General features: G+C 41.5%; 2 protein-coding genes across 6 annotated transcripts; both read left to right on the top strand.

Annotated features, from left to right (window-relative positions):
- Nucleotides 1-171: 171 nt before the first annotated feature.
- Nucleotides 172-6,311, top strand: tmem244 (transmembrane protein 244). 2 transcript variants are annotated; one of them, XM_011492082.3, is made up of 6 exons: nucleotides 172-483; nucleotides 2,088-2,173; nucleotides 2,241-2,317; nucleotides 3,069-3,191; nucleotides 5,637-5,681; nucleotides 5,800-6,311. In XM_011492082.3, the coding sequence occupies exons 1-6, from the start codon at nucleotides 391-393 to the stop codon at nucleotides 5,895-5,897; spliced, it is 522 nt and encodes a 173-aa protein (XP_011490384.1). In that variant the 5' UTR covers nucleotides 172-390; the 3' UTR covers nucleotides 5,898-6,311. The 2 variants fall into 2 exon arrangements, with proteins under 2 accessions (XP_011490384.1, XP_004083984.1); XM_004083936.4 differs by having other exon boundaries at nucleotides 187-483; nucleotides 3,066-3,191.
- Nucleotides 6,312-8,174: 1,863 nt separating this feature from the next.
- Nucleotides 8,175-19,381, top strand: fkbp6 (FK506 binding protein 6). Of its 4 annotated transcripts, none has more exons than XM_020714728.2 (9): nucleotides 8,175-8,338; nucleotides 8,638-8,755; nucleotides 10,084-10,173; nucleotides 10,894-11,096; nucleotides 11,199-11,318; nucleotides 17,729-17,926; nucleotides 18,085-18,194; nucleotides 18,290-18,358; nucleotides 19,240-19,381. In XM_020714728.2, the coding sequence occupies exons 1-9, from the start codon at nucleotides 8,234-8,236 to the stop codon at nucleotides 19,277-19,279; spliced, it is 1,053 nt and encodes a 350-aa protein (XP_020570387.1). In that variant the 5' UTR covers nucleotides 8,175-8,233; the 3' UTR covers nucleotides 19,280-19,381. The 4 variants fall into 4 exon arrangements, with proteins under 4 accessions (XP_020570387.1, XP_020570386.1, XP_011490382.1 ...); XM_020714727.2 differs by having other exon boundaries at nucleotides 18,993-19,381; XM_011492080.3 differs by having other exon boundaries at nucleotides 18,290-18,406.
- Nucleotides 19,382-21,180: the final 1,799 nt, after the last annotated feature.

Raw genomic sequence — 21,180 nt, 5'->3', positions numbered from 1 at the left:
GTCTTTGTGCTCACAGCAGTGTGAGGAGGATGGAGCTGCTGCAGATCCTTGGCAGGCGTCACCGGAAGTGTCTCTGCCAACTCTCTGCCATAAAATGAGCCTGCTGTCTCTGCTGGACCTAGGCCCAGTGTGAGCTTCAGCAGTGCTAAAAAGCTTAGAGTCCATATGTGAAAAGGTTTCTGAAATGCTGACAGCCACGTTTGTCTTTGGACTTGTGTTTCTGTGTAGATATCAGTACTACAGTGTGCTAGCCTTTATCTCTTTTCAGGTTTACTGCCAGGTCTTAGCAGTAATCCAATCTTTCCTAATCCATCCCTGCCCTCCTCCCTGACAGGCTCTGACTCTCAGACACGTAGGCTTCTTTTCTTCCATTAGGACCAACAACCATTCATGTTGTTGGACTACTGTTGTCGCTGCTGTGGATTCACACTCATAAAACGCCATGGGGCCTTCTCACTCAAGACCACACCCTCTGAAACCTGGGTAAGGAGATGCCTTACATATGGAAAGGTGGTGGTGGTGGGAGGGGGGGTGTCTGCAGCGCAGGTTTACTACATCACAGTCTCTGTGGAACTGGATGTGCTCTTTAAAAAATACATTATGTATTTGCAGATACACTGGTGCTCTAGGCAACACTGAAAATGTTTTTAAATGGTTTTGGTTTAGCTTTCCATGCTACTTGAGGGGATTTGAATGCACCTCATCAAATTCTGTTGACTGAATATTTTCTGACTCATTTTGGGGGTAGAACTCCAAGACGAAGAGCAGATTTAACTTCATTTAATTGAGGGAATTTGATATGGCAGGAAAACGTTGGTTTTGTGGTGAAGGTCCTCTGAGGGGTTTCCACAAGGTCTTTCAGGTCAGCAAATTCCTCTAGACTTCAAAATCTAAGGACAGGGGTGGAGCTGTGTGAATGTCAGTAAGCACGTCAGGACCACTAACCACCACCAAACTGTCCTCAGAAGGTAGAATTTTTACATCTTGCAGTAAACGGAGACTGCTTTTCAGTTCTCAAAGAATCCAATCCTTCCAGAATCCATGTAAACATAGAACCTTTGCTGTTTTCTGACCCTTTGGTCAGAAAAACTCTCATTTTAGTCACCGGGTTTGATTGCTAACCTGCTTCAAAGAACTCCCAATCACAACGTTTGACAGGAAATTACAAGTCTAACCAGTAGGACTTGTGTGACCCCCCACCCCATCCAAGCATGTGTGTTAGCCAGTCAGGCCTGGCTTAGAAATTGAACTCATTATCAGTTACTCCTAAGGAATTTTTGCTTTTCCTGAAAGGGTTAAGTCCTCAGAATGCAGGCAGTCACAGATCAAAGGAGGCTTCAATAGGCGCACACACTGACTGTCTGGAGATGGGACGTCCCAGTGGAGACTCAGAGACCGGAGCAGAGCTGTGTCAGAGCTCAGGCTGAAGAGACTCTTATCATAGAGGTCTACCAAACGTCAGTGAAATGACAGACATCACAACAGCTGACTTTAAATTCAGGTTTGCCCCCAAACTCTGCTGTTAGTGGAGCAGCCAGGTTCTTCTGTCATAGATGCAGCCGGAATAAAAGAAGAACATGAACATAGTAAACTCAGCAAATGTCCTCTGAAATTCTTTTTTCTTTTGTCCTTGTGCTGCACATCTCTGACACCACAGTGGGCTGCAGTGACTCTGACCTTGGGTGAAGCTGGGGGGTGGGCTTGTAGAGGAAAGTGGGTTCAGAAGATGAGCTGTACTTGAGACAAGAGAAGATCATAGAGAAATTAAAATGTTTCCTGTCTTTCTGCAGAGCAACTGTGACCAAGATTTGACCTCTGAACTGAGTGATGTCATGGTCTTAGGCTAAGAGGAAATTAAAGCATCTGAGTGAACTGATCTGTGTAAATGTACTCATTGAAACCTTCTGTGTAGAAAAACTCTACAGTTTTTCATTCAGATAACACAACATGGAATTTCTTTAAATGATCATGTATGACAAAGTCAGCAAATAACACATTAATTCATGCTGTTTGTTTGTCTCCTCCTCAATCCTGTAACACGAAGCATGAATTGCTGCAGCATAAACTTGTTCCTCATCTTTCCTCAGGTGGTTCTGCAGAACCTGCTGATGTGCATGGTGTGCTTCTACTCCCTGTACTACATTGCAGTCAGTCTCTGCATCGGACTGTTCAGGTACGCTGTGGCCAACAGGCCAGGAGAAGCTGTTAGTCAGGCCTCTCATCTTTTGCTGTGATTGTAGGGTTCATGAGATCAACAGCTTGATGGCTCCCTTTGACTACACAACCCAGCCATCATGGCAGAGCCCCAAATACATGGGTGAGTCATTGCAGGGAGACGACCATCAATGTCACAACAGGAAGGTTACTGCAGGTTGTCTGTTCTCTGACAGCTGAGCCAGTCACTTCCACTGAATTTCCCTTCTGTGACATCGATAAAGTTTTAATTTTATCTCACGACAGCGACACCTACATTCTGCCACATTTCCACATGTACATACTCATTTGTCAACTTCCATAATTTTTCCAATATTTTATCATTTATTCTATGGATTCTCCATAACATCAGCACAATACAACAAACAGCTGAGCTGTTATTGTATAAAAGCTACTGAATGGACACAGGCCAGTTTACTGATTTCTGTCCTCATTCCAATTAGCTCTCTTCCCCTCCCTTGGATGAGCAGTTAGCTTCAGTGAGAGCCGCTCCAGGAAAACCCCCAGGAACCTTGAAATCAATCCAACCTGGCTGAGATTCAAGCAGGAGAGCAATCAGCCCCATTTTTACATTTTCACAAGCACAGACTGTGGAGTTGAACTCACAATCTCATGGGAGACGGTGCACCACCAGACCACGGAGTTGATTTATTGATCAAAGAGTAGAAAGAAAAATCCTGCTTTGAACCAGATCATAGATGTTGTAGCTCACTTCCATGTGTAGATGCTCACATATCTGGACACTACACTGGCCTCATTACTGTCTTTGCTGTTAAGAAGAGTCTGAGTGTAAAGCTAAACTGTAAAGACATGGGTGCCGCTGGGTTGACTTTGTTTCTTTCTTTCTCCAGTAGAAGTTGTTTCCACAGAAGTGACATATGTTTTGGGAGGCCTGGTGTTTGCCTGGATCGTGGAGGAGTGGGTCTGGGATTACGCCATAACTGTCACATTGCTGCATGTTGCCTTGACAGTAGTAGGTAATACAAAGACATGTGCACACACAAGGATCAATAGAGCAGAGAAGCTGATGGGATTGCAGTTCATATCTAATAACAGGATATGCTGGCGTTTATTGTTGTTCATAACCACACGTGCAGTTGCTCTGCACTATAACGGGTGTAACCATGTTACACAAAACAACAAAATGTACATGGTATGAAAAAAATAATAACTATCAGATCTCATGAGCCAACAGAAAATTCACAGTAAATATTGAATTAGAGAAATGTGAGTCTTGCATCCACTAATTTAGTTCATTTCAAATGGGATGCTGCTGCAGGACTCAAAATGGAGTGTGGTTCCCATGGTTACCATAATGCAGCAGCACTTCTTCATTTAGTAGTTCAAAGATGTTTGAGCATTGAGAGGTTTTGAGTTCTTGAGATTTTGGCTTTGGATTTGGTCCCATTCCGGCTTGAGTTGGTGGTCGTCTTTGACATTTCTCCTTTAAAGAAGCTCCAGATTTTCCCTACAAGTGAAAGATCTGGAAAGTAGCAGGTCAGTTCAGACCTCAAAAGAGGTCAACAGAAACTGAATTAACTCAAGTAATTGTCTAAACTTTAACCAAACCAACTAAATAGGCCGACAACCTAAAAAAAACCAAGAAGAAACACCAGAGGAACATGCTGCATGCAGTGGCTGATCAAACCACTTTATAAACATGGGGGAAACTTCAGACAGTTCATCAAAACTACAGACCAAACACATGACCTGTTCTTTCAACAGAAAGAAATAAAAAATAACAAATTATTCTCTACAAATAAAGGTCCCCATTGATGTTCTGTTTCAGGTCCCCCCAGCCAGGACTTGAACCGGGGGCCTTCTTACTGTTAGGCACGAGCGCTAACCACTGCACCTTCAAGCAGCCATACATACTGTATACTGTATGAACACAATGCCAACACAACTAAAGCCAATGATCATCATTTAAATAAGTCAGTTGTAACTTTCTCCCCTGGAAAACGTTGGTACATGGCACCGGCCCAATTCCCTGTCTGGTGGTAGTTAAGGGTAGTTAAGGGTGAAGTGAAGTAGGTTAGACGCAGGTGTGTCACACAGATTTTTCTTTTTTTTCCCTGTAAAACCCTACACACTGTGCAAGGGGCTCATTAATGATCATGTGATAACTGCGAGCTCAGTTCTTGCAGCCTGACTGTTAGAAATGAGGAACTAAGACTATCAGAGTGTAGTTTGTGCCAGTGTTATCTACAAAGCTAATTTTCATCCTTTTGGACAAGTTGTAGGTTTGCCAACAACAAACATCAAAAACACTTCAAATCAACAATAAGAATGGTATTAGCACGAAATGTAGTATGAGTTTAAAGGTTAAAATAGAGTAGACTCTATACAGTTCATCAAAAAAGGTCATGTCAATTGATAAATGATAATTTTGAAACCATTTACCCCTTGTATTATCTTAGATGACCCCCCCTTACCTTGAGGTGTTCTCCCTACCATGACAAAGGTGGATAAAGGTGGAAAGATTTCATGTAATCCATGGACACCAGTGAAGATCACAAATCATTGAAGAAAAAAGGTTCAGAGCACTGTCTAGTGGGTCTAGATGACCCAACTCCCAACGTTAAAGTGCCTAGGATAGCACAAGGGATAAACAGTCAAAATCTGATTTGCATTCAACACTGAATACAACATTTACATTAGCAGATTCCTGAAGTTGGTTGACATGACCTCTTCAAAAGTGTGTGCATTGTTGTTTGGATTTAAGCCCGTTTTTAAGTTGCTTCTTAAATGTATTAAAACTTGGACCCTCTCTTTGGGGGGAGGAGTACACTGTTGCAGATGTTACAGTCCTGAACAGATTGTCCACAATTGGCACGCCTGTAGGGTCCCACCCCTGACTACAGACCTAATGGGTGCACCAGGTCTAAATATCAACTTGACATATTCCCTTAATGGAGCAGTTGCAAGTCAATAAAGGATTTGTATATTGCACATGCAAATTTAACGTATTTATAATTTTCACAAGAGAAAAAAATGTACGTTTCCAACAGTGGTGATATGAAATGGGTTTCTTGGCAAATATTTTCAGTTCCTTTTTTGTACAAAGTTTCTATCTGTTTGAGAGTTGTGTCACTGTGTGAGAGCACCATGGCATGCAAAAATATCCTCAATGCTGTCATTATCATAGATGTCTGTTCATTCCTGACTGATGCAAAGTCCTCTGAGAAACAAAGATCTAAACAAATTCAAGTTTTCTGTTTTTGCTCTACTTTGACAGGATAATTCAATCATGGCCGCTGAAGGCTATCCCATCATAAGTGTCACATTTTTGTTTGAAAATTCATCTAATTTTGTCAAAGTGTCTCAACTTTTCTAGAATTTTTGTGAACTTGTATCTTTAGTAATAGTAATACTCCCCCCACCCCTCAGATTACATACAGTCTCTCCATTTGATTTTGCAGTGATGTCAGATTTCCCCTCAGCCGAGCATTGGTGGATTGCTTTGGGTGAGAATTCTGTCTTCTTTGGCCTCTTAGGGGTTAATGACTTTGTCCGTTCACGCTCATTCAGTCTATGAAACTGCTGCCGCTTACCTCAACTCTAACCTCATTCCTGTCTTTGCAGGTTCAGGCTTGGTGATGATGATATTTGGAGGACAGCTTCTGGCCTACAAACTCTTCAGGAACAACTTTGTCTATCCAGCCGAACTTCAAAACTTCTGATGTAAACTAGCTTTAACCTGGTTATTGTCAGGTGAAGTCACATTGCTTTCTGACTCTCCAACAAAACATTGTTTTTCCTTGTTTTCAGGAACTCAAGCAATAATAATGTTGAAGCAACCACATTTTTCTCTTTGTATATTTTTAAGATTGTAACTATAGAGAAGTATCATATCCAAATTAAACACTGTATCGTTAACAAAGTCATTTAAAATGCTCCACAAACTAGAGTTGAATAAAATCAAAAAAATATTTTGAGTGTTATTACAGACCCAGCTTGATCGAATTAGTCTTCTCATAATATCTCTGTATTGAACTTTCTCAAATGGGAAATGAAATCGACTGAATCGGATGTTTTCTACTCTTGTTGGAACTAGAAACAAATAGACTCATTAAAGAATCGTCTTAATTAAATGACAGCGTCTATGTATTTCCTTTATAAAATATTTTTCTTTACATACTTTATTTCATGAAGATTAAAATGCAGGCTGCAAGCACTGCTGCCTCACAGCCAGAAGGCCTTGGTTCAAATCCCAGTGGGGTCCTTTCCGTGTTTGCCTGTGAGTGTCTGAGTGTGTGGCGTTGCCTTTGGCCTACAGTAGCTGGAATGGACTCCAGTGATCCTGAACAGGATGAAGCCAGGTGATGGACGGATGAAACCGTTCTCTTCATCAAACGTGGTTCCTGAGTTTTTATGTGGAGGTCTTTTCAGACCTTTTTGCTGACACTTCATTGTTTTGAACTGCTTCTTTCCACACGTCAATCTGCAAAAACAAGGGAAAAGAGAACTGAGAATAGTTTTCATTCCTGATCTGAGAACAAATGTTAGGATTGATTACGTGTCAAACTGACAAGCTAATCTAAAAAGAAAGGAGAAAAAATATAAACCTCTTTCATCTATGGTGCTTACAGTATCCTTATGAATCTTCATTCGATCAGTGATCATGTTTTTATTATTGATACTGTCCTTTATTATAGTCTCACTATGATCATGATGATGTCGTTTTTAGCCAAAATCAAAAAACCTGTGACGTTTACTACGACATTGTTTCTGCAAAGCCGTAGGAGGTCATTAGAATGAAAGGGAAACTGGTGCATGAAAGTTGCAGCAATGTATAGAATATGTGTGTGGTGTTACCTTCACTTACATTACATCAGAGGTTTTTTCACAGAAAGTGTCTCAGTCTGAGGGAGTGGTGACATGTGAAATAAAAGATGGCAGAGAATGTCTACTGTGTTTTGGCTGCAACGGCAAAAATATACACAAATATAATCCACATAAACTGTATGTACACAAAGCCAACAGAACTAAATCCAATGATCATCCTTTAAATAAGTCAGTTGTAACTTTCTCCCCTGGAAAACGTTGGTACATGGCACCGGTCCAATCCCCTGTCTGGTGAATGAAGCCTGATTGATTTTTTTGGTTTACATCTGCAGGAGCAGAACCTCAGACACACTCACAGTGACCAGCATCATCTCAATACTGCTGACACAAACAGCTGGTTATTATGAACCTGATGACAACATTGACATGGGCATGCCGTGGATGAACACTTAACACGCATCAGAAACCCTTTAATGTCATTGTTACACAAAAAGCTTCTGACAACAAGTCCTGGTGATCTCCAGCTCTTTGGACAATATTAATTAAACAATATACATGTATGAAATAAAACGAGAAGAACAATAAAATAATTTGTGGAACTATGGATATATACATACATGCATTGCACAAACCGTTAGTGCCCTTTCTGTACTGGTTATATTGCACGTGATAGGTATACAGTTGTTAGAGCATTTTTTGTTTTTCCCAGGTTCATATTTTGTTTAGAAGGTTGCCCTCTGTGGGGAAAATCTGTTCTTGAGTCTGTTGGTGTGTGCCTTGTGTGATCTGCCTTGTGTGATCTACTGATCACTCTTTAAATCACTGCCAATCTGTCCAAACCAGTCGCCATCACTGAGAAAGAGTTAGCAATGATGAGGTTCTGAACGTTCCTGTAGCCCTCTCAAATTAATTCATTTGTAAAGAGTTTTTCCAATCCAGGGCCATGTTTTTATTGATTAATAGACAACAAGTAGCCAAGACTCAAAAACCTATTTTCTTACATTTTTTCTACAACAGAAACCATTGATCAGAACAAATTAAATGAAAACGATCCTTAGCTTCACTAAGAAAAAAAGGCCTTACAGAGAAACCCTTTCACCATCCTGTCCAGATGTGTGTGCTTGCGTAGAGTTTTAAATAAAGTTTTTTTTTTATTTTAAATAAAGCTGCGAGCTGATTGCTCGCTCCACCTCACGCCCGGGAACGCGCACGCAGCCTCCGGCCTGGTTTAATGCCTGGGCCGTTAGAACCAGACCACCTCCCCCCTCGCGACGCAGACGCCCCCATGGCGACCAACGGCTTCCTGCGGGGACGCCGCCGAACGGGGAGCTTCCCGGTACGTGCTCGGGGTTCTGCAGACACGTGGGCGAGAGGAAGGCCCAGCGAGTCACGTGACTGTGTAGGGCAGAGGCGCAGAGCAGTTGGTGGTTAATTAATGATGGTGACAACGATGAAGATTATGTTCAGATCTACATTTTAGTCAGAGCTCCAGAAGAGCATGACTTCTGTTTGTTTTTTATTTTTCCAAATGGGACCTTATTCCTGCCAAGTCTTTCAGGACAGCCCATGTGGGAGGGGGGCTGTCATTGACCACTACATGGCTGGATGCTGCAGTGTTTGGTGGTGTTGTTGCAGACTCCCTTTGACCTGCTCCAACAGCGGATGGACGACGTCCTGGGAGACCGGGGGGTCCTGAAGGAGGTGCTCCATCCTGGGGAGGGCCCTCCTGTCCCTCAGAATGCTTCAGTTTTAGGTTAGAGCAGATTCTCCTGTACGTTCATTCTTAGGGCTGTGGATTGTTGTTGCCTAGGAGACGAGTCAATTGGATTCACAGATCAAACCACGATTCTGTTTGCTGTATGAATGTCTGTTTACTGTATGGAAATGGAAAGAAATTGTGTTTAATCACCATCCTTTACACGTTTATTTAGAACAGAACTCAAGTAAAGTAACAAGTAAAAACACAAGGATTTTGAAAGAAGTGGTATTTAATACTTTAGTGACATGTAGTCAGGAGAGACAGCCTCACCAGCAAAATATAGCTTAAAAATACATGAATAAGATAAGATGAATGTACTTTAATCTGTGTGGGTTTTCATTGTTCATCATCATTCATTCATTCATCTTCTTCCGTTTATTCCCTTTCGGGGTCACGCGGCTGCTGGAGCCTATCCCGGCCACTTGTGGGTGAAGGCAGGGGGCCCTCTGGACAGGTCGCCAGCCTGTCCCAGGGACCTTTTCATTGTTTCTTTGGTAAATCAATAAGTGAATTTACAGCAGCAGAGGGGCAGACAGAGTCTGAGCTGCAGCTGATGCATGCACTGTACTGTTTCCGTCTTTCTATCTTCATAAAAGATGCTTTGTTTTTTATTACATCATTTGCTAATTTCTTACTTCCCAGCTCCATAACTTGATTGTGCACAAAGGAAGGTTTTTACCAGCTTTGACCAGAGGGGAACCTTTCTAGCATTTGCATTCCAAAACTGCTGGATGGTCGTTTCTCCTCTATACCTGGAAATGTCTCTGGGAGCTTCTTCCAGTGACACGTTGGTTAAGTTTTACAAATGATCACCTCATCTTCATCAAGTAGAAAGCGAAGCACTGACTTCTTTTACCTGCTTAGCTGGAAGAGGATGTTCCTGCTTAACTTTGTCAGCAGCTTGTGGTGGTAGACATGTAGATTGGGTTGATGTTTGGTTTTTTCTTCTCTTGCTTTACAAGTTGTGGTGTCAGAGTTACCACTTTTTTCAAAGTCTTTGCCATGATGTATAAAAAATGATTGATAGTTCTATTTGGAAAATGAGAACTTCCTTAGTCACTTTGCTTTAAAGACTTGTTTACTTCTGGGGACGGTAGCGCTACACAATCAATGCGTTTAGTTTTTTTAAACTTAAAATACAACATTGTTCTGCGTTCGGCACTGTTATACAGATTGCAAACCAGCTATTTCAAGACATCGCTAAAATTTGTTCTCCTATTTTTCAGTACCTATTTTCTCCTATATTTCAGTATCCAGGTACTCGTTACAGCCCTTTTTAGTATGCTACTTTGGTGCTACCAGTGTTTTTCTTCTCCCTGCAGTCCACTATTCCGGTTACCTGGAATATTCTGACCAGCCTTTCGAAACCACCACCCACCTTAAGCACCCCCGCCTTCTGAAGATGGGGAGGGGTAAGAGAAGCCTCTTCCGTTAGGTTCCTATCATAATTTGTGGCTGCTGATTCATGGCCAATACTGGTTCATTCTAAAACGATCCGGTTCTCTGACCTGAAGTGGATCCAGATCATCTTCATCCAAACTTCCAGCAGTCAGACTCAGACAGAAATTCCTGCTACTGAACAGTTTTCCAGATTCTTGGATTTCTTCCAGATCATCAAGTTAAATGAAATCTGTGTCCAAACCAACAAGTAAACTAGAATGAATGTCAAATCCATTCACATGTTAGTTTCCTAAAGTTCACCACTGTTGTTTTTCCACATCCAAAGAATCCAAAGGGAACATTCTTAGAACATTCTAGACACTGGATGGTCACATGACTTTATTCAAAGTCTGTCCACACTTTGGACTGGAATGATGGACTGATCCGTGTTTGATGACATCACGTGTGTGTTGTCCACTGAAGCACTTGGTCATTTTTTTATTGTAAAAACAAACCTACTCTACCTCAATCCAGATGGTTGATATAATTGATTTATTTCCATTTGCAATTGTTTGATGGTTTAAGTTGATTTGATTGACAACTTGCATCAGACAGATCGATCTTGTTCGATTGTAGGAATAGAAGTTGATTAATCGATTGATTAATTGATACACCATTACTCTTCAGATTTGCTTTTGTTCTGACAGAAGGGCATGTCTTTAAAACCCAGTCTGTTGTGTGCCGTGGTGCAGACCTAACATTATGGGGGCTGGAGTTGGGCCTGCTGACCATGAAGAGGGGGGAGCATTCCCGTGTCCTCCTCCAGCCGCAGTACGCCTATGGAGATCTGGGCTGTCCACCCCTCATCCCTGCAGCTGCTGTGGTTCTGTACGAGGTTCAGATTGTGGATTATTTTGACTCGGGACAAGTGGAGGAGTTTTTCGCCATGAGTCCGGTCAGTATGTGTGGAAGGGTGGGAGGAGTCATGAATAACACATCAGTTTCAATGTGTTATTTCTCTTAATTGAGGTTTGTTTCTCGTGTCTTTGGTCCTCAGGAGGAGCAGAGCTCAGTTCCTCTGTCTGAGCTTCTTGAGGTGACCAACACTCTGCGCAGCCTTGGCAACCACTACTTCAGCTGTAGCCAACATTACCGGGCTAAAGGCAGCTACAAACAGGCAAGCTGTTGCAGTTTTTTGTCTTCTGACCTGCTGAGGGCCACATGTCTGTGTGTGGGGCCTGGGTATTGGACCCCAAGAATTGTTAGTGCAGTCTTGCTTATGTGGTAAAATGGTTTCCACTAGAAAACAATAAAAACAAACAACTCTACTGCTGAAAGACAAATGAACACAGACATCCTAAAATACCACCATGAGAATGTATTCGGTCTCACCAGGGCCCAGATATAACCCCACCCACAAGTTCAACGGCTGACTCCCAGGCTCAGTGCAAAGTCCTGACGTTCATTGGCAACATCCTTTAACATTAGTAGCCATCAATGCCTTTTTGTCGTCCGGCCTCCGGTTGGAGTCCAAAACTATAAAGTCCACAGTAGCACAACGTCACGGCAATGAGTCCGCGGCGCAAACCCTGACTTTGCTGCTGTAAAATGACAGCCAGCAGATCCACCAGCTAAAGCAGCAAACAGAGCCTGCAAAATAGCAACAAAGAAATAAAATTACACTGAAAAGAATAAACACGGGGGCGCTGTGGATCATTGAACATGTGAGACGTGTTCATATTTTACACCTTTTTTTAGTCACTTGCACGGCGCCAGGTCTTGCTTTTTCCGCTCCGAAAATTCGTCTGAATCACAACATCTTGAGGGAAATCTGAGATGGGGAAATCAGGCCGCAACAAACCTCCAGCCTCACCTGAGCTGCCCATCGACCCCGCCTCGGATGCTAGCGATCGTATGCTAGCACGCATGGAGGGAATGATGGAAAATATGCGGGCGGGAATAGTCAAAGAGTTCGAGCAGAGCAATCCTTCAAGGCTTTTATTAGAGGGGAGATAATCTTTTATATTCACTATGAACAAAAACTGAGGCGTGACAAACTGAATGACTCGAGACAGCAAATATTACAGCTGGAATGCTATGAATGCAGTCTCCCCTTCTCCAAATATTTATAAAGAGGGTCTCTCTCTCTTCAAGCTGAATTTGACACCCTTATGACATATCGTACTACTGAGCTAATGCTTCAGTCCAGTACCCAGTTTTTGAACATGAAGATAAAGCAAGCAAACTTTTGGCACACCAAATTAGACGGGTTTCAGCCTTGCAGCAAATCTAAAAAATTCTAACCCCTTGGGGTATTACTACAGAGCCTTCTCAGATTAACCAAACCTTTAAAGAATTTTACGAAACATTATACATGTCTGAGGCTACACCAACAGATGTGGACTTTGGCTATTTTTTTTTTCAACATTGAGAATTCCTACCGTCGATCAGGAAGATGCCAATAATTTGGGCAGGACCATTTCATTGTCGGAAATTAACACGGCAATTCTGTCTCTCCAAGCAGGTAAATGTCCAGGCCCTGATGGCTATCCTTCAGAAGTTCATGGATAAGTTAGCTCCGCTGTTATTAGACATGTATAATGAGGCATACTCTAAGGGGATGCTACCTCAGACACTTAATCAAGTCATTATTTCTCTGATTTTGAAGAAGGAAAAAGGCCCCCTCTCTTGCTCCTCCTACCAACCCATAAGCCTGCTAAATGTGGACTAAGGTTGGGCGATGTCCCTTAAATTGGCTGTTGACGATGTTTGCTGTCAACCATCGGGATGGACGATGATATCGTCGTGGGGGGGGGGCGCTGTTTTTAATTTTTCTGTCTTACATAATTGCTATTCGTTATTTTAGTTTATTACTTTATTTATTTTATTTCCCAAATAATGACTCATCCGCGATGATCCAGTATAAACTGAGGGAAGTGACTTTAACAAAAAAAAAGAACAAACAAAATAGAAAAGAATTAGTCCGTTCCCGCACTTAACTAGTCAAGTGGACGGATGGAGCGCAGATTTACAGCTTTGTGTTTGATGGGAAGGGGGGGGGGGGGGGTGCTATGTTACATGAGCGGTGTGTGTGGGAGATTTAGGACTGCGATCCGTCCCGCAGCTCTAGGGGAACGGGGTACCGAACTCAGAACCGGGTCTAAAAGTGTGTGTCTTTGAGCACAGCTCGGATCGTCAGCACACACACACACACAGCGGCGGTGTGAGCTTCAAAGCAGAAATGTCGCTCAGTCCTTAGAAACCGTTCAAACAATCACGTAGATTTGTGTTTCCAGTCGCGTCCCGACAAAATAAAGGCTGATGTTATTCCCACGTTTACGTGCAGCCAGGATGCAGATAGCAGCGCCACCCAAAGCTAATGCTGTTAGCCCGTGTTAGCATGCTACTAATTGTGGCTTCTTTCCGGCTCCGCTCTTCAACAGAAAAAGCGCTGAACACACGGATTAAAAATAAAACAGGCGAACAGGTGCTTCATAATAATCGTAACATTATTAAAAGCACGTTTAGAAGATCGTCTCGTATATTACGGAGCTGACATGTCAATGTATATAGCCGCTCGGCGGAAGTCATATCCTCAGTCATTCCGGTTTTTCAAACACTACTGTTAAAGTTATCAGGATATAAACTTAATTTGAGCAAAAGTGAAAGTTTTCCCCCTGAACTCGCATATTAATGCATCTTCCCTGCAAAATTTCCCTTTTTAAATTGGCAAATGACAGCTTCTGTGGTAGCTAGCATAACCTGCTTTCTGGAAGACCCCCCAGGTGTGCCGTGGGAGATTTCCCATTTTCACTGATCTAAAAACATTTCCATCTCCAGGATATCAGCTCTGTGTTCATCCAAACAGGCCCTGATAAAACACTGAGTATTTAGGAATATGAAAGATGATAAAATACTTTTTTCTTTGTTTTTTTGATTCTATTAAAGACACTTTGTTAAGAATGATGGTACCGTGATTTAGCCACAGCTTCAGCTCTGTTTATTTGGAAAAGTCCCGCCCCTTTAACTGTCTCCACCAATCATTCTTGGAGGCTTATTCAGACGTCATCAGTCTGACCAATCAGAAGTGGTTAAAGTCTTCACTTCCTTGTTCTGATTCTGCTCATAAAGTCTCTCAGTTCCAACAAAAATACCAGCTAAGTAGCTTTCCACAGAATCCGGTGTCAGACCGTGGAACAAGTGAACAAAACCTTGAAGCACCATTTGCGGGAGTTGGCACTACTCTTCTACACTTCCATGATGCATTGGGTTAAAGTGACAGCATCTTTGCGCTACAATGAGTCTTCCCTGTCAAACGTCTTAAACCACAACGAACACACATCAGTTTTGAAATCTTCTTGATGAAATCAGAGGTCAACAGTTTAGTTCTCCTTCCAGGTTTGTGTTTCTTAACAGCCAAACATCCCAGAGTTTAGTCCAAGTCATCTTTCTAACTGAAACACTTTTCTAATAACTTAAGAAGAAGTAATAACAGCATCTAAGAAACAGGATGAAGGTGAAGTGGCCAACAGACACAATTAAACTAAATTGAAACAATTTAATCATCTAAAAAGAAATAAAAGATTTTTGTTAAAGTTTTCAAAGACTTCAGCTTTGATTAAGACAAAAGAAAAACTAATAAAACTTCAACATGTTCACTTTTTGTGGAGCTACAGAAAACATCAATATAATGTTAGTTTTTGTGTAAAATGTATCAAACATATTGTGATCATATAATTGTTAAAAAAAATTACAGTTGCCTGTGCACTAAAATTGAAAAAAATATTTAAAAAAAAAATCACAATTTAGAAAGAATATATTTGTTTTTTGTGAGGTTATATAAAATTGCATGTTAATAAACTGAAGGGAAAAACAACTACCAGGGTAAAATTTCAAATAATTTAGTTGAAAATTATTACTGAAAACTAACTTAACTTTGATTACAACTTTTGGAAAAAAACATTGCAGAGGGACTGTCCATCAATACACACTGTGACTTTCTCCTTTTTTGATTTTTGGATGCTGGTAAGTGGCAGGATTTTTTTTAAGGATAAAAGGTATGGAGAGAAATTAGACTCAGTCGGATTTGTGCGTGCGTGATTCTTGATTTGTGCGTAAATTAGGATTTGTGCATAAATTTGGATTTGTGCGTGATTTGTTACTCACATAATACGTGTTGTGTATAAGTTAAAAAAATATAAAATGAAAAAAATACAAAATGCAATTTACGTATGCACAAATAAAGATTACAACAGCTTGAAACTACTTACACACACACATCTTTAAAAAACACGAACGAATCCATTGTTACGCACGGATCTACCGTGAGACTGTTTTCACGTCTCACAAATTCATCCGTAAGTGCTGCGTTTAAATACCAGTGGAATGCTCGGTCATTACAATTTTCCTATCAGCCTTCCCTTCTAAACGTATTTCCTTCAGTGGGTGTAGCAGGGCTTAAAAAAACTGTAAAGGAAAATAAAAATTATTATCTGAGAATATGACGTTCACTTTTAAACGCTAATATATATATTAAAAGTATATTATTCTCCGAGACACCGAATTGGAAGAATGGCGGCCCATCTCGGTGGTCAGAGCCCCGAAGTAAGTAGCCTCTATGTTCAACACTAACATCTACTGTCTTCATGTATTGATTGAGTCATTGTCTGGATACGTTTAGAAGGGATGATAGGAAAATTCTAAAGACCGAGCATTCCACTGGTATTTAAACGCAGCACTTACGGACGAATTTGTGAGACGTGAAAACAGTCTCACGGTAGATCCGTGCGTAACTTTGGCTTCGTGTGTGCATAACAAGGGATTCGTGCGTGTTTTTTAAAGATGTGTGTGTGTAAGTAGTTTCAAGCTGTTGTAATCTTAATTTGTGCATACGTAATTTGCATTTTGTATTTTTTTCCTTTTATAATTTTTTAACTTATACACTAAACGAACTATGTGAGTAACAAATCACGCACAAATCCAAATTTATGCACAAATCCTAATTAACGCACGCACAAAGCAAGAATATGCATACACAAATCCTAATTTACGCACAAATCAAGAATTACGCACGCACAAATCCGACTGAGTCTAATTTCTCTCCATAAAATGTGCCTTTGCTCTGAAAAGGTTGAAAAACACTGCTGTAGAGTACTGTATAACGCATTAGGAGTGTCTCTCTGAGTCTTAAAACCAGGAGTCGTGTTTCCTCCTTCATCAGTAAAGTGTGAGAGGTCATTTTCTTCCAGAGCTGAGTTTTAGGGAAGAACCAGAGGAGTCACAAGACTGAAAAAAAATCAGCGAATGCGTGAAACCGCAAATATTGAAACGTGAATACACTTTGATCTTTTGTAAAATCGTCCCCAGCTGTCTTTTGATTAGAATGATGCTGTTTTTAGCCCAAATAAAAAAACTGTCATTTTCTAAGACATAGTTTCTGCAGAGCAGCAGAAGCTCATCAGAATTTCACCTCTGAGTTGTTGGTATGGAGTAAGTCTGCCCAAATTTCCCATGATCCCTTTGTTTAAACACTCTCCCGCTAGCTTCTCTCTTTCACTGAAAACACCCCCCAAGCCATCAGGTAAAGGAGTCTAATGTAACATCCTGGAGGCTACTACCAAATCTGCCATTGATGCTAGCACACCCCAAGCTTTCTGCGACATTGTTAAAGAAGAATGGATGAAATTAAACTGACTATTTTGCCTGTTGAAATGCACAGTGTCACTGTCAAGCTACTTGATCACGAAGAGGGCTTGAACGACGTGAACACTCGCTTAAATGCTATGGAAACGGGCGTACGCAGAGCTAAGTCATCAATATAAGAAATTGCTCTTAAGAACTGATGACTTGGAAAACAGAGTAAGGCGGTGCAATATCTGCATTTTGGGTGTTCCTTTAGGAAATTGAACAGGAAAACCTAACCAATTTTGTCTCTGGCTTACTACATGAAGTACATGGTGGTCCTGGTGGTTTGGAGAAGCCGCTGGTCCTGGACCAGCGGTCCAGGACCAGCGGCTTCTGTAGGTACTGGAGCTGCAGGCCTAACGGCGACCATGTCCCACTATCGTTTGGATTAATCACCATCAGGAGAAGGAGCGCATACAGCATCATCCCAGACAAAAAGTCCAACTGGCGTTTCAAGGAAAGCAGATTCTAACCTTTCCAGACTAAAGTTCTGACCTAACCAGTGTGTACAATTATACACCATTCATTTTGAAAATGCATTTTTATTTATTCATTATACAATATTAAAAAATGACATTTCAATGCATGGTTTGCTTTCAATTCATTTTAAAGTTACTATTGCATTGTAAAAGGCTTTTTGTGTCAACATTCAAATGAAATTGTAAAACAGCGCCCCCTGGTGTAATGCCTTTGAAACGCAAACTGTCAGACTCCTTAGGGCGGGGCCTACCACCTTTATGAATTGGCTGAGTCCCACCTCCAACTTCCTAATTGTGTGTCGATGAGTGTCATTTCTAACAGAGGATGGAAGAGCTTTCCTCCTCTCAGCTCCAAACACAAAAGTTACTGTAAAATAGAGTTTTTGATGGAGATGTATTTATTTTGTGATCCTTTTCCTGCCAGGCTGTAATGGTGCTGGAGAACAGGGAGGTCCAGAGCGAGCCGGTGAAGGAAAAGATCCAGCCTGCACTGCTGCCTCTCTACCTGAACCTTTCCCTCACAGAGCTCCGTCTGGAAAACTGGCACAAAGCCCTGAAGTACACCACCAAAGCCTTGGAGATGGACTCTTTGAACACAAAGGCTCTCTTCCGCTGTGGACAGGTCAGTCAGAAGAGGCTTCGTCAGCTGCTGAGTTAATGTTCTCCCTTAGTTTTAGAGCAGTGGAGGTTCTTCCAGTGGCAAAGAACTTTATTTTGAAAGGATTTGGAACTGTTCTGGATGTGTCCCGCTTTCATTCAGATAAAATGATCTGTCTTAAGGCTTACCTGGAACTGGGGGACTTTGAGAATGCTCTGAAGTTCCTGAAAGCTGCTCAGGCCAAAAAACCCTATGACACCGACATCAACAATCTGCTGAAGAAAGTGGCAATGTAAGATTTGCTGTTTGAAGTTGAACATCTGTGGCAGCAAGTGAAGGGAAGGGTTTTTCCAGAAGTCATGGATGTGTGTCACTTTTGGGTTCCAGACGATATAAAGACAGCTTGGACAAAGAGAAAGACTTCTGCTCAAAGATGTTCAGGAGCCCAGAGAAGATGTGAGGAACCTGCTGACTGAATGTTCAGCTCTGTTTCTGTTCTGAGAGGTAAAAAAGGTCGACTCACCTGTGTTCGCTGCCTCTCACAGAGCAGATCAATGCTCCCATAATGTTCAGACTCTGCTAGGATCTGTTGAAATGGTCTGAAGTAGCGAGTCAGACACTTTCCTTCAGCAGTCAGTCCTTTCTGTTTGGTTTGTTCTGCTGATTGACACTTTGATGTAAATGAAGAAAGCAGAAAAAATGGAGGAGATGATTGGACTGGACTGAAAATGAGTTGAAAGCAGCTGAAGTTCTACCGACTTAGAACTGTTGAAGGTTTAAAGATGATGTCATCCATGGAGGCGGGATAAGAAAGGGCGGAGTCCTGCACTCTGACTTTTCAAAGTGAGGTAAAAAAGAAACGTAGTGAGTTCTTTTCTCTGGTTGATGCTCACTTTTCTTGTTTGAGGTCACTTCCTGTTGGACACAGGCATTTACAGAACTAAACTGAACTGTTTCATCATGTTTGGCTCATCAGTCACAGGAATGTGGCATAAAAAGAAGCTACACAGACACAAAATGCAGTTTCCTGATGAATTTGCTCAGAAACCTTCAGGCTTCATGTCTTTTTGTCTTTCGCTCCTCTCTTCAGCTCCTGCATCCTCGTCTGGACCCGTCTTCTCTTTGGTCTGGTCCTGTCAGAACAGAGCATCCATCCTTCCATCAGATTCATGTCCTGTTTCAAATCTAAATCTCATCAGCTTTTCTTTTTCAATCCTTTCATCTGGACTGTATTTGCTTTAGCGCCTTGCATTACTGCCTTCTTGTTTTTGATTGCAGCAATCTTTTGGCTGTCTTTAAAGCTGCTTTACAAATGAAATGCGTTTTCTTTTCTGCAGGTTTCTGGATTCAGCAGCGTGTTTTTGCTGCTTGCTCTAAGTTATAAAAGGAACAACCGTTATTCCAGCAACAGTCTGTTCACAGTTCAGTTTTCTGTTCATTTGGGAGGAAAGCTGAGCATTAAACTCCTTTCAAAGCACAGTCTGACTTTTTCATTTGTGTGAAGAGTTTTGAGCCGCTTTGTGATTCACTTCAGTAATTGTTGATTTGAAGCTAGAGTCAGAAAGACTCTAAAGATTGTTTGACTGCAGCTTCATCGTAGCTTTTGTGCTAATCTTTCCAGGAAAAATGTGAGAAGACGTGTGGGAGTCAGAGATTTCTTTAGATTTAATCTTCAAAACCCAACAACCTGTTCTCTTGTCATCTGGACGGATTCTTGGGAAAAAGTGTTGCATGACAATCTAAATAAATCGTGTCACTAATCCCATCAACACCCTTGAAAATAGACAAACACGAATGTTTCCTCCATGAAAGTGTGGCAGAGTTCTCAGGTTCTTTGGAAACCGCAAAGCTTGGATCCATGGAGTGCATCCTCTGTTCTGAGGTCCAGGTGTGGAGTGGAAGCTGAAAGGAGGACGGAGGGACGGCTGGGAGGAATCTTCTGCTTGCTGTGTTTTTCCAGCAGCTGACACGTGACATGATGGTGTCCAGGAGTTCAGAGAACTTTCTCTCAGGTCGGGCGGCTGCATCTGTTTTTGTGAGGACTTTGTTCACATTTAACACTTTGGAGGGGAAAGGTTCAGCGCTGCAATGTCAAATGGATTAGAAACTGCTGCCAGATTTTGATGTCTTCCTGCCAGCAAAGGGTTGACCCGCAGACATGAGGGGGGGCTCCTGCCTCCTCACCCGTCCAATAGCTTCAACTCAAATCAACATGGATGCATTTTTCACATTTGAAAAAGATTCTTGTTTGAGAATGAAAAACCCTTCACATATGTAGGGATTTAAACTAAACTAAGGTTTAGGTTTAGTTACGTGGTGCAGCAGTAGAGCGGTCAACCTCTGATCGGTAGACTGCAGGTTTGATTCCCGCCCATGTGTCGAAGTGGGCGAGACATCTGGAGGAAAGGTTGGCGCCGGTGGAGCCGCCATCAGCGTGTGAATGGGTTTGTGACTGTAAAGCACTTTGGGCTTTCAAGGAAGGTAGAAAAGCGCTTCTTAAGTAGAGACACATTTTACCATTTAAGATGGAATCTAAAGAAAAATAACACATTTTTAACTATGAAAACTGACAAAAACGGACTCATTGCCTGATGAAAACATGGGAAGTAGCTTAGTAGTAAAAATCCAATCTAAATATTGGATGAATTGCCATGTGTGAATTTGAGTTGACTTTTAAATTCAGCCTTTGCAGAAACCGTGGACTGGTTGTTGTCTGCCATAGTGAGGATCCTGCAGGACCAATAGGATTTAAAACAGCTGGAACCTAAAGTTTGCATGAAGCTCTTGAGAAACATTTTAGAACTTTTTTGTGTGTTTTTAGTCCATCATGACTTTCATTCATAAAGATTCTTCTTTCTTTATATTTATCTTTTCTATATCTGTGGATATTTTCATTTGGAGAATTGTTCAGCAAAAAAAGAAGATGATGGATTCTATGTCTACAGATAAAATTTAGGTGAGAAACAAAATGTAAAGACAGAAAAAAGTCTAAGATGCTACTGAAAATCTGCCATGAGCAGAGTGAAGCAATTTGCTCCATATTAGACCAAAACGGAGGTGTTAGTGTCATGATAGGGGGTGTCATTGCTGTAGGAAGATTTTGACAAATGCAGAACCTGAGTAAAAATGTTTTATACCAAACACAGAAAGCTTAGTGTTAGCTTGACTGGAGAAGACCTTCAAGCATGCCTCCAGATACCAAAGTGGACCCAATGTCCTGAGGATAACCTGACCACAAACTGGACTTACAATAACTTCACCAAGTAAACCAGCTCAAC

The sequence above is a fragment of the Oryzias latipes genome, chromosome 24 (genome assembly GCF_002234675.1).
Source record: "Oryzias latipes chromosome 24, ASM223467v1".
NCBI classification, from domain to species: domain Eukaryota; kingdom Metazoa; phylum Chordata; class Actinopteri; order Beloniformes; family Adrianichthyidae; genus Oryzias; species Oryzias latipes.
This window is presented reverse-complemented; position numbering and strand designations above follow the sequence as displayed.

Bases quoted from the DNA above. Each gene is read 5' to 3' on its own strand.
- fkbp6 (XM_020714727.2), top strand. From the start codon at position 8,234: ATGCCTGGGCCGTTAGAACCAGACCACCTCCCCCCTCGCGACGCAGAC. The intron at 10,174-10,893 runs GTAAGAGAAGCC...GCCGTGGTGCAG, and splicing joins CCTTCTGAAGATGGGGAGGG to ACCTAACATTATGGGGGCTG. The intron at 17,927-18,084 runs GTCAGTCAGAAG...ATCTGTCTTAAG, and splicing joins CTCTCTTCCGCTGTGGACAG to GCTTACCTGGAACTGGGGGA.
- tmem244 (XM_004083936.4), top strand. From the start codon at position 391: ATGTTGTTGGACTACTGTTGTCGCTGCTGTGGATTCACACTCATAAAA. The intron at 484-2,087 runs GTAAGGAGATGC...ATCTTTCCTCAG, and splicing joins CCACACCCTCTGAAACCTGG to GTGGTTCTGCAGAACCTGCT. The intron at 2,318-3,065 runs GTGAGTCATTGC...TTCTTTCTCCAG, and splicing joins GCAGAGCCCCAAATACATGG to TAGAAGTTGTTTCCACAGAA.